Source organism: Oryza brachyantha, chromosome 7 (assembly GCF_000231095.2).
Source record: "Oryza brachyantha chromosome 7, ObraRS2, whole genome shotgun sequence".
NCBI classification, from domain to species: Eukaryota; Viridiplantae; Streptophyta; class Magnoliopsida; order Poales; family Poaceae; genus Oryza; species Oryza brachyantha.
In genome coordinates this window covers 2,781,589-2,793,522 of record NC_023169.2, presented here as the reverse complement: position 1 = coordinate 2,793,522, position 11,934 = coordinate 2,781,589, and the positions used below count along the sequence as shown (strand labels likewise).

The window sequence follows — 11,934 nt, the reverse complement described above, 5'->3', positions numbered from 1 at the left end:
AAATGACCACGAGAGCAAGTTCATCTGCTAGCTCCAATTTATCTATAGTTAATTTAATAGCCAATCATACAATAGTTATGTACAAAATATCAATACATGGTCTCACATGTCATACACGCATTTTGTCTTGAGTCCATATGCAGCTGGCTACAAATTAGTAATTAGTAGTCTACCTCTCTTCACTCTTCCTTCTTATCTCACTAAAACATGCTTACAGTCGGTTTATAGTCTGCTATTGTACCTAATACATGCTCTTATGTTTTTTATACTACAACAAAAAAAAGAGAAGAGAAAAAAAAGGAAAAATAGAAATTGCAACACAAAGTATGAGACGCGTACCATGAGTTGATTAGGTAAAAGGGCTACTAATTTTTTTCTACTTACATGATTTGTTATAATTTTGTATGGTTTGTAGCGTTTATAGCTGAACTTCCGTAGTATTGTGTTTTTTTATTTGCATGCTTGTTTAGCTGACAAGAGATTATATGTATCTCATTAGATAGAGTATATGTAAGATAAGATAAATGAATATCTCGGTACATGCATTATCTTTTTAGTACTGAGTAGTTATGTTCTTTTTTCTTTTAATTTTTACTTTGGTCATAAGGGCAGATACAATAGTAAGACAATGGTCATCTGTATACATCCACGTCAGATTAATTATCCTATCTACGTGGTATCATGAACTTAAAAAAACTTAGACGACGTATTTTCGTGCGTCTGCTGTTTAGGCACATGCTCCCAAGTTGTCTGGAATATATTTTAAAGAAAAACTTTATGCATTGGTTGCATACAACAAATACAAAACATAAAAGATAATGTATTAAATATTATACATACAAAGTAGACAATATGTTATAGAACTTATCTATCTAGCTATCTGTATATACCAAATAGACAATAATCGTCTAAATTGTGATTGTCATTAGGATATAATAGCAATTACATGCGAGGATGGGTTCAAGACAGGGACTAAATTTTAAGTACTTATTCACAAAGACAGAGACTAAATTCACCCTATATCAAAGGCCAATATGGCTATTAGCCCTAAATTGAAATGCCAAATTATGATTGCAGATCAGTCGTAGAAATACTTCAGTTTGGCATGAATACAAAAACAAAACCATACGCCCACTTACAAATGGGCCCCACAAAAGTAGCAAAACCCAAGGAAGTAGCACCATATCCTTTCCTCTTTGCAAGCCTCCTCTTTCGTTTCTTCCCCATCTTCCTCCCTCCTCCGCTTCCTCCTCATCTCCCGACCCCTTCTAGAACCTTCCAGAACCCCCCGAGAGGCGGCGAGATGCACGGCGTGCTCACCTCCCCGTGCCTGCGGCCCCCTCCCCCCCGCGCCTTCCCGAGCCCCTCCACCCGCCTCCTCGCTCCCGCCAGAACCCTAGCCCCCCGCCCGCCCCGCCTCCCCCGCGGCCTCCGCTCGTCCCCGCCGCCGCCGCGCGCCGCGGCGGAGGCCGCGGCGTCGGCGGTGGGCGGGCTGCTGGCCCCGCTCTCCACACTGGAGGTCGGCTTGCGGAGCGTCAACCTCGCGCCGCTGCGGGCGCCGGTCGCGGCCGCGATGTCGGCGGTCGTGCGGTGGCTCGGGGTCTACAGGGAGGTGCTGCTCGTGGGCGTGCTGTTCTCGTGGTTCCCCAACATCCCCTGGGACCGCCAGCCCTTCTCCGCGCTGCGCGACCTCTGCGACCCCTTCCTCGCGCTCTGCCGTGAGGTCATGCCGCCCGTGTTCGGCCGCAAGCTTGACCTCAGCCCGCTTATTGCGTTCATGGCCATCGACATCATCATTATGATCCTGCGCCCGCAGCCACGCATGTGATTGCGCCCGAGTGGTTATGGTACGGCTTCTTTTGCTTGGAGATAGCTATCTGTGCTTTCAAGTGTATGGTTATGCGGTAGATGCATAACTTGAGAGTAAACAATACATGTTAGAAGGTCTAAAAGATGCTTTATGATCTAGATATTTATGTAATGTGCATCGGAGGATGAGTTGCATGGATATACTGTGATGCCTCGTAATTTGCAAATAGAGATCAACGTTGCATACTTGCGTGCAATTGTGTTGTGAATGGAAGGTTATGGAAGATTGAATTTCTTAATGTCAACTAACTTTTGAATACCAAATATATTATCTTGTTGTCTCTGTGAATTCTGAATTCATGTTCTTATGGTAAGGGTGTTGTTTTTTTATGTGCAATGCCTTGTATTTTGGGGGATAAGCGGAGTAAACCATATAAATGTAGTTGTCTCTTGTGTTAATTAGTATCTATTTTGTGCATACATTGTGAGTTCAAATGGCCTTTTATGATACAGACTTTGCTCATGGAACGATCAAACACACTTGCAACAAGTCAGTCACCATCGGTCTTGCATTCCTGCATTGTTTAGTGTTGAGGAAATTCCCAGAGTGGATCTTTACCAGTTAACTAGTTAGTACTAATAGAGTGGAGCCCAAAAATGTAACATAAGTTATGGGGTATATTTTTCCATTTGAGATGAACATTAGATAATTATGACAACAACGTGTGGAATTCTTGTGTGGTGGTTTAATAATGACAATGGATAACATAAGAGACCCTATATAATTGCCAGTCTGAAGCGTGACATGATCCGCACAAGGAAATAGGGTCATGTAAGATTTCAGTTTTAGAATATGGAGTTATATATTGATGAATCACTTAAAGTGAGTTGTCCACATATTGAATGCAATTCCTTCCCACCTAAAATTTCCAGAGATAATTGATTGCGTGGATTTCTGAAACGATGTTGTAAATTGATTACAAGCATGCTATGGGTTTAAAGTATGATCCACATTAGGGGCAATCATGTTGTAACTTAGACTGGTAAATGTAAAGTCCAGTAGAGATCAGTTAAGATGGTTGAAAGCATGAGCTGAATGTAAACATTTTTGATGCATCTCCTTTTACTGGACCACCTCATAAGCTATTTCTATCAAAAGCATGTAGTTTCATTGGATCTTAGAATTGGAATTTTGACCATCTGAATGACTACAAACTATATTACATGATTTTTCTTTGGGTTGGTGATTTTCTCAGTTGCATTGCATTACAGATCGTTAAATACTTGCAAGCTGATATTTTATCTTGCATTGACCATGAACTAGTATGTAAATCTAAAGAAAAACGTTAGTTTCAAATTCTAAATGGGGCCTTGGGAAGCCATTTTGCAGCCTGGTAGTTGAAGTACATATCACACCCAGAAGATTTTTTTCCCATAACTAGTACAGGTTGAGATTGGATATGGGAAAAAAGACTAAATTGGTGCCACTCCAGAGTTACTACATAGATGTATGCCTCTGATCGGTTGAGGCTTAGAAATATCCCTCTCCAAACTAGCATTGCTTTCAAAAATGCCACTACCCTTTGCCCTATTTTGTATCTCATTTAGCTGTATGTATAAACTGGACATTTTTTTAGCCCCTGGCTATTCCTGGCCTCACCCGGACCTGGATTCTGAATTCCCCAACACATCCCAAATCTGACCCATTGAGTGGCAACCTTTGAGGGAGCCATGGCAGATACAAGATCGCGCTGAACCAGAGTCTGTTCTTCCCCTGCTGGAGTGCTGCTGACTTTCACTCTGGAGGAGATTCTGAGGATGGACCTATCGAGTTACTTCTCCACCCATATCATACTCTTAATGATATATTGATATGGACCATGGTAGGTTAACACTATGATCAATGTTACAGTTAAATCAGGTTTTTGTGCTTGAAACCATGGTTTCATTTCATTGCATGGATCACTTCCCTACTACAGTCCAATACTTCCTTTCAATACTTTGATTCATTTGCCACTGCTAGTACTACCATTAGCATTCCAATAAAGACAGTGAATTTCATCAGCTTCTAGTTGTGTTCAGTTTTTGTATGAACTTGAACAAGCCACCCAGAATGTGTCTTTGGCCCACTTGATACATAGAATGAGATAGAGCCTCCCCTGTGCACTGGAGGTGTGGGCAGTAGAGATGCTGGTGCATTGTGAAGGAGGCCTGCTGGAGCCTGGAGGGGACAAGATGGTGCAGCACTCATGTTGGCTGGAGTGGACTAGACAGTATAATCTTGTCCATGTGCGAATACATTAACAACAATATGTAAATTTGATTAAAAAGAGGACCAAGGATACATAATGGCTTAATGGCATGAAAGCCATGCTACTATTTGGAGTGGCATATTTCCAATTCTCATGTGAGCGGTGGTAGCTTTACAGTGGCACCAATCAGATTTTTCCTTGATGGTTGTTTGCTGAGCATTTGCAGGGATGTACTTCAGAAAAGATTGAGAGTACTCAATGCCACCCATAATTTTTTTTTTTAGTAGCAAAGAATCATCTGTTGTTATGAGCACAATTCTAGTGAAATGTTTACTTAATTCACAAGTGGTACTTGCTTTCTTCAGTATTTACAATGCAGCATGATGTTGCAGGAATTGGATGGTGCTGTTTGGTAAGGTTGATTAAACTATGGGAGGATATGCTGTTTTTGGTCAATCAACAAGGGATGGTGCTGCTGAATTTTACAGGACAAGAAATGGTTGGCTGAGTAAAGTTGCAAAATCAATATAATTCTTCTAGAGGTAGCTCACTCTGAGTAATTTTAAGAAGTTTGTTTTCAAGTGTAGCTCTTTCATTCATCGCACTTGAGGATTGTACAAGTAGAATATATGCTATAGCTACACATTTGCAAATTTTGCTCTCTGCTCGGATTGACAGTGCATCCTGCACGTGTTTTAATGTGATTCAGATTATTGTATCTTAAGCGTCACAAGCTCATGTTCCTCAACAGTTTGTGAGTTCTGACAACCCTTCTGGAATCTCAATTAGCACATGCACGAGCTTATATACCCATATCTATGCTTTCTGATCTCTCTGCCTTTTCTTCCATGGAGAAGTCTCTTAGTCTTCCTTTCTGATGGAATAGTTGTCGTGATGCTATCACATGCTCTGGACTTCTGGTTGATAGTTGAGGGTTGAGAGACTCAGATGTCAATTCAGTACAGCCTTGGTTGTGTCATCATTGAACAGCTGCCCCATATTTTATGGATGCTATTAGCTGTTGCTGCCATTGTTGTGAGACTTGAAAATATATTCGAGAAAGTGACCTAGAAGTTTCGCTTAGGAAATGCAGGAAGCAGCCGCCTAATTGGATTCGTTCTGTTGTCTTCAGCCGATGGCCACAAGGCACAAGGGAAAGTGGGAGACCAATTCCGAAAATTTCTCCAGGCCCCTCATGATTCCTGTTGAACGTGTGTGTTGATACAGAAATAATTATTCATCCCTCTAATTTCTAGATACCCTCTCTATTTTTTTTATTTGATGCAATTCGGATGGTTGAATTGTACGCATAGCAATTTCCAAGTCAAAATTAATACTCGAGCCATCTCAAATACTCTATCCGTTTCACATTGCAAATTTGCCAGACTTTTTAGCTATTTCTATATATATTTATTGTTCAATGTATAATATTTGTATATATATATATATACATATCTAGATTCATTAGCATCCATATGAATACAGTCAATACTGAAAAGTCTTATATTGTGAAACGGAGATAATATTGTTCTAAGTCAAGTTAACACATGTACTCCAATTAGTAATTTGAATGAAGGGTAATATTTTTCATGTTTCAAAGTATAAGTATCCTTAGGATTTAAATCATATCGCATGATATAGTCTTTTTATTCATTACTAGTAATATATTCCTTGCTATGTTAATCACATTCTATTTAAATTACTTCACATCATATCATTATCTACTCCCAAATTTTCACTCATTTTTCATTTATTAAAAAGCAAGGTCTCTTCTTCTTAACCATAGTCAACTAGAAATACAATTTGGAAAGTGGGATCCATCTGTCAGTGTTGGGCCAGAGCATGGCCCATAGTACAGTAGAGTAATTTGTTGCCGCCCCTGTGCCAGGAGCTGGCGACCAGTGAGTCAGTGACCAATCCCCACTGCCACCTGCTCGTACCGCTTCAACGATTACCCGCGGCCATTAACGCGCCGCCACGTCACACCACCCCCCCGGATCTCATCGTGAATCTCGCGCGTGAAATTAATTAATTTTATCCACACCGGATAAACACGGACACTACCGGATGCGCCGGAGGCATATGCCGCTGGCTGGCTCCCCCCACTGACAGGTGGGCCCACCGCACCAACCGTCCCCCTCCCCCGCCGCCGCTGACAGGTGGGCCAGTGCTCTCGTGGCCCCACCTGCCAGCCTCACCGACACACGTTTCACCCAACTCCAAAAACAGCTCGTCTCTCTCTCTTCTCTCTCCCCCTTTCCTCCATTTTTGCAAGGGGAAAAAAAAGGAGAAGAGAAGAGGGGGGAGGGAAGCTTCGAGGCTTCGAGCCCTAGCAATGGCGGGGTGGTACGAGGAGGCGGTGGGGCTGCTGCGGCGGCCGGCGGTGGCGGAGATGGCGGTGGACGTGGTGCTCTGCGCGGTGCCGATCTGGGCGGCCGTCATGATCGGGCTCGTCATCGGCTGGGCCTGGCGGCCGCGCTGGACGGGGCTGCTCTACCTCGGCTTCCGCAGCCGCCTCCGCCTCCTGTACGTGCCCCCCGGCCTCGGCGCGCGCCGCCTCTGGCTCGCCTGCACCGCGCTCTCCGCCTTCTCCGTCGCGCCGCGGCTCCTCTCCACCGCCTTCGGCAGCCGTGGCAAGCACCAGCGCAAGGACGCCCCGGCCGACGACGCCGACGCCTCCCGGGACGACGCCGCCTGCGTCGATGGCAGGTGGGTTCCTCAGTTGGATTAATCTATTATCATTTACCCCTCTGGGTTGGCGTGGTAGGAGGTGGTGGGAATGTGCGGGGCCTTGTTAGCTGCATCGGTTGGAAACTAGGTGTGCGCCATCTCGAAATTGAATTTGTAACTGATAATCGAGTCAAATTCATTATGCTTGCAACTCAATCTCTAGTGACGAATGCTGATGGCAGGTTTGGAGCGCCGTAGCTTTTGCTGAAGTTTCATGATTTTAACTGAACTGTTGATGATGCCGCCATAAATACCGACAACAAATTTATGCTTAGTGTTTCATGCTGGTGCTTTCTGTCCTTAGTGTTTATGCTGATAACATGTAAATGAAATTTGTCATTGTGTGTATCTAAGTGTTTCAATGTTATATATTCAAATTATATGGTGGAAGGATTTGCAGAAGAAAATTTGTCTGCTAGTATTTGTTTGTTAACCACTCTTAATAATATGGTCTGTTGTACTTCACCTTCACCCATGAGTTCGACCAGACCAATAGTGTTATTGCCAAATTGTGGATGTGAGTAACAATTCTTCTTCCTTCTTGAGCAACCGAATTTGATGTGAACGAGGTCATTGGGTCAAGTGGGTGATCAGTAGTTGAAGTACTGACATAATATGCATCAAGCCATCATCTACATAAATAACTGGGAGCTTCTGAATGAAATTGCAAGTGTTGATTGGTACTTGAGTTAAAAGTTTATACTTATAGGTCATAAGTGAACTTTTACCTGATTTTCTTTTCTATATTATTGATCTAGTTGATATGTTACAGAAGTTAATAACTAATGCAAACAAAAAATGCTTTCAACACTTAACTGCACCTATTTAACCTGATTTTTGTATAGCTTTGTGCAACAAACTGTTTGCTAAAGTCCTTTTCTTCTCTGTAGTAGAACATTTTTTGAGGGCGGTCATCAAGTTGTCACTGAGAAGGACCTAGAACACCTTGTACAACTTCTTGACAATAAGGAGAGTGGGGATACCACATGGCAGCATTTGATGGAACGTACCACTTCAAACATGACTTACAAGGCCTGGCGCCGTGAACCTGAGGTATATTTTCCCATTGGGGCAGATGCCAAAATATTGTTTAGCATAATGCGTAAAATGTCTGGAGGACCCTGAATTACAAATAAGTTCTATAGTAGCATATGAATTCAAAGAATTCTAAAAGTTGAATCAACTATACCAAGATCAGAATTTATGCTTTTAAAATCTTATGATGCCTTTGTCTTCTGGTGCGTCATGGTATAGTATTAATACATTTCCTTGCCGCATTGCACCTTTGGTTAGTTCTCTATTCTGTTAGACCTACCTTGTTGTGTCACTTGATCTACGTTTGATGTGACCCACCTCAGTAACATAGACTATACTGCAGCATCTAATGGAATGATCCCCATATGTGCATCTATAATTTGCTCTTGCTTTCCATGTAGGTGGGACCTATCACGTATTGTAGTCGTACTGTTTTTGAAGATGCTACTCCTGAACTGGTTAGAGATTTCTTTTGGGATGATGAATTTCGTCTGAGGTGGGATCCCATGCTTGCATATTCCAAAATTTTGGATGAGTTCCCTCAAAATGGAACTATGATTATTCACTGGATAAAAAAGGTATGACAAGCTTATCTTGTGCCTTCTTTACCGATATATTGAAATTCTGTAACTTCAACGCCTTGTTTGTTTTCTAGTTCCCTTTCTTTTGCAGTGACCGTGAATACATTTTTGGGCAGAGGATATGGGAATCTGGGAAAACATACTATTGTGTTACAAAGGTATTTCTACCACAAGGTGCCAGTATTACTATTTTCACAACAAGATATTTCTTATGATTTGCTAACTTGACTTTGGCTGATGTTCTCATATGGACATCAAATTTAACTCTTTAAATGTAGTTTAAAAAAAACTACTTTAATCATATGGGAACCTTTTCCTAGACACTCCCTCTGTTCACAAATGCTTATCACTTTTGAGTTTTAACCGGTGTTCCGTTGCCAAGGCAACCAATATTTTTATTTTATTTATGTGTAACCCTAGTAATTAAATTTACTTACTATTTTCCACCAAAAGTTGAAAGGGGAATAAGGGCAAAACTGGAAATTCTACTTTGGGAACATGAAGTGGCAAATACTTCTTCACAAATAATGTGGTCAAAAGTGATAAATATTCATGAGTAGAGGTAATATATGATTTATGAGGATTATGTGTGCTTGGTCTGGATGCATCTCTTAACACAGGAACCAGATATTTTTCAATTATTTAAAAAAGATGATGATTCTAGGTCTAGGAGGTAATTAGACTATCGGTGAGTATGCGGTGGATCTTTTAGTGAACGAAAGATCTGGTTGCACTTCACTTTTTTTGTCTAGCAATCTTATTTGGCTTCCTGCAAATTATAGTCCTGATAGCAATACAAGATATGATTATACATCCCCTTTTAGAGTACTAGATCAGAAACATACCCTGATGATATTTTGAGGTGTAGATGGTGTGAAATGATATCAATTAGCATTTAGTGGCTGGGTGACTGCTAGAGGATACTTGCTCATAGCTTTACCTGTTATCTTTCGTGTAGCTCTTCTTCCATGTTGTTCAAACTTCAAAAATCAAACCCTGGATCTCAGCTCAGAGAACCAGACTGCCAATGCCTAGCATTCTTGCGTAATAATCAGCTAGCAATACATGTGTTTGAAGATTTTTGGAAATGCAGCATGTAGTAAATTTCACTACTATCTGTTAAAGCATATATTTGCTGGTTGGGAGACCTGTGAGACTGAAACACTTCCTTTGCAGGGAGTTCCTTATCCAGCTTTGCCTAAGAAGGAAAAACCAAGGCGTGTTGAACTGTACTTCTCAAGTTGGCGTATCAGAGCTGGTAAATTTTTATATATACCACTCTTGCTACTTGAACTGAATTCGCTCCTATCATCACAAGTTTTGATCAAGAAGGAATGCAAATGTCTAGATCTTTGACATTATGTTCCTTTTTCTGTTTGGAAAACTACAGTTCCATCACCCAAACAAGATGGACAGCAATCTGCATGCGAAGTAACACTGGTCCACTACGAGGACATGGGCATCCCTAAAGATGTCGCCAAGGTTGGTGTTCGGCATGGCATGTGGGGTGCTGTAAAAAAGTTCCAGTCCGGATTTAGAGCATACCAGCAGATGAGAAATACAGAGAACACCCTCTCTCGCAGCGCCGTCATGGCTCGAGTAACCACCAAGACATCTGTTGCTAGCTCCAGTTGCTCCCTGGATCAGGAGCACTCTAGTGCCACCAAAACCATAGATGAGAATGAAAATTCCAGAGCAGTTCAACCAGGGTTGGACTGGAAATGGGTGGTGTTCGGTGGCGCGGTGGCTGCAGTCTGCGTGCTCAACACTGGGCTCGTTGGGAAGGCCCTCCTGATTGGAGCTGCCACAAGAAGGCAGGCAAAGAAGTGACACGCTACTGATGAGCACCTGTCAGCTTCTGCAAGAAGGCCTTGAGCTCTCTTGCACTTCAGACTACTACATGTTGCAAGTAGAGAGAGGTGAAGGGGAAAGAGGACATAGATGCTGTGCTCCAGGAGGCATATAAATTAGCACGCTTAATTTTGGAATCTCGTATTTACGCAGTATCGCACATGTGTGTCGCCATAACATAACAGATCGTCGTCACTGGGCTAATGTACCTGGAGATCTATCCAATGGGGGGGGGTTATCAAAAGGTTTTGCTGATGTGCCTGATGTTAATGGCGGGCAATCACAGATAAAAGGTTCACTGTTGTAGATGGTAATCAGAACTACCGCCATAGTTATATAGGAGTATTTTTCTTCGTTTGTTAATTGTTATACACCATAATCTCAATAAATTCTCGCGGGTGAAAGGTTTACTTTTTCTGATGTGTCTAAATCGCTTGGTCGTCGCATGACGTGTGGCACAAATGGACTTTGCCCGGAGCGAGTTTGAGCCAAATCTGCGGCCCATATAAAGTTGGGCCAAGAGAGTATATGGTGATGTACGGCCCATTAATTTAGACCTGAAGGAGTTTGTGTTTGATTGGTGGCCCATGAAAAGTGTCGAAACACATCTGAGAATCTCCAAAAAGATGTCTAAAATTGATTTCTAAAATTAAATTTTAGGAATTGAGCAAGAAAATATATCTCTAACAGATTTTTAAAAATATTTCTAATATTTACACATGCCTAAAATTAAATCACTTGTGTCCTAAATTTGGGGCGATAATATTTGTTCCTAATACACTTATTTATTTTTAGATTTCTGTTGGAGGATGACATAAATTTTATGCCTAATATTTTTTTAAGATAAACCCAATATAATTTTTTGGAAAATAAAATATTAGCATACTTAAAACCGTTTGTGTTTGACAGTCAACCTCGATTATTAACGGCTAGGGACGAAAAATGTCTCTTAAAAAGTTCAAAAATGTATTAGTCTTAACAGAAACGATAAAAAACCTTTGTATTATAAATTTAGTTATTTGGTGATAAGTTCGAGATGACATTACCATAAATTAGAAAAGAAAAAAATTAGAATTAAAATGTTTTTAATAGTATTTTTACTGGAAATTTCGGGACGAATGAGAATTTGTGTACCATTTTCATCCCTAGCCTCAACGACGTCGATAACCACATTATCCGAGTGGTTATTGTCACATTTTGGAGCACTGGTCCCAAATCATGCACTCACGTGTCTTTGATGATGATGCAACTAATGACGAAAGAAAATCATTATACGGGCTGCCCACGAGTGTATTCATAATGTAACGTATAGGATGATGTCCAGGTAAAAAATAATGTAATAAGTGAGTTAATAAAGAAAAAAAATCTTTACGTGAGATATGATTTTTATACAGCAGCACCCAAGGTGTATAATGAAATATGAGTAAGATTTAATTTATATGTGAATTAGTAGTGTCTAGCAGTGACATATAGAGTATAGAAATTATGATTAGTGTCTTCGTAATAATAAATCCAAAGTCTGAACAATCACTATCTTTGATATCGAAACAAGGTTTCAATTATTGCCGTTTTTTAAATGGAAACAAAGACCGAGAATTTCCCGTTTCCCAGCGCCTGGATTAATCCTACGCTGAGACGCCGACCACCTCACCGTCACTAAGCTAAGCGAAGCTAAG

The 11,934-nt window shown here is 41.2% G+C and overlaps 2 protein-coding genes across 3 annotated transcripts; both read left to right on the top strand.

The window, feature by feature from the left end:
- Positions 1–1,183: 1,183 nt before the first annotated feature.
- On the top strand, positions 1,184–4,894 carry LOC102707600 (ylmG homolog protein 1-2, chloroplastic-like). The gene is made up of 2 exons (XM_040526511.1): positions 1,184–1,847; positions 4,454–4,894. The coding sequence occupies exon 1, from the start codon at positions 1,304–1,306 to the stop codon at positions 1,826–1,828; it is 525 nt and encodes a 174-aa protein (XP_040382445.1). The 5' UTR covers positions 1,184–1,303; the 3' UTR covers positions 1,829–1,847; positions 4,454–4,894.
- Positions 4,895–6,307: 1,413 nt separating this feature from the next.
- LOC102707324 lies at positions 6,308–10,688 on the top strand. 2 transcript variants are annotated; one of them, XM_040525938.1, is made up of 6 exons: positions 6,308–6,770; positions 7,685–7,844; positions 8,228–8,404; positions 8,482–8,565; positions 9,584–9,665; positions 9,798–10,688. In XM_040525938.1, the coding sequence occupies exons 1-6, from the start codon at positions 6,397–6,399 to the stop codon at positions 10,235–10,237; spliced, it is 1,317 nt and encodes a 438-aa protein (XP_040381872.1). In that variant the 5' UTR covers positions 6,308–6,396; the 3' UTR covers positions 10,238–10,688. The 2 variants fall into 2 exon arrangements, with proteins under 2 accessions (XP_040381872.1, XP_040381871.1); XM_040525937.1 differs by having other exon boundaries at positions 7,682–7,844.
- The last annotated feature ends 1,246 nt before the right edge of the window (positions 10,689–11,934 follow it).

Bases quoted from the DNA above. Each gene is read 5' to 3' on its own strand.
- LOC102707324 (XM_040525937.1), top strand. From the start codon at position 6,397: ATGGCGGGGTGGTACGAGGAGGCGGTGGGGCTGCTGCGGCGGCCGGCG. The intron at 8,405-8,481 runs GTATGACAAGCT...TTTGTTTTCTAG, and splicing joins TTATTCACTGGATAAAAAAG to TTCCCTTTCTTTTGCAGTGA. The intron at 8,566-9,583 runs GTATTTCTACCA...CTTCCTTTGCAG, and splicing joins CATACTATTGTGTTACAAAG to GGAGTTCCTTATCCAGCTTT.
- LOC102707600 (XM_040526511.1), top strand. From the start codon at position 1,304: ATGCACGGCGTGCTCACCTCCCCGTGCCTGCGGCCCCCTCCCCCCCGC.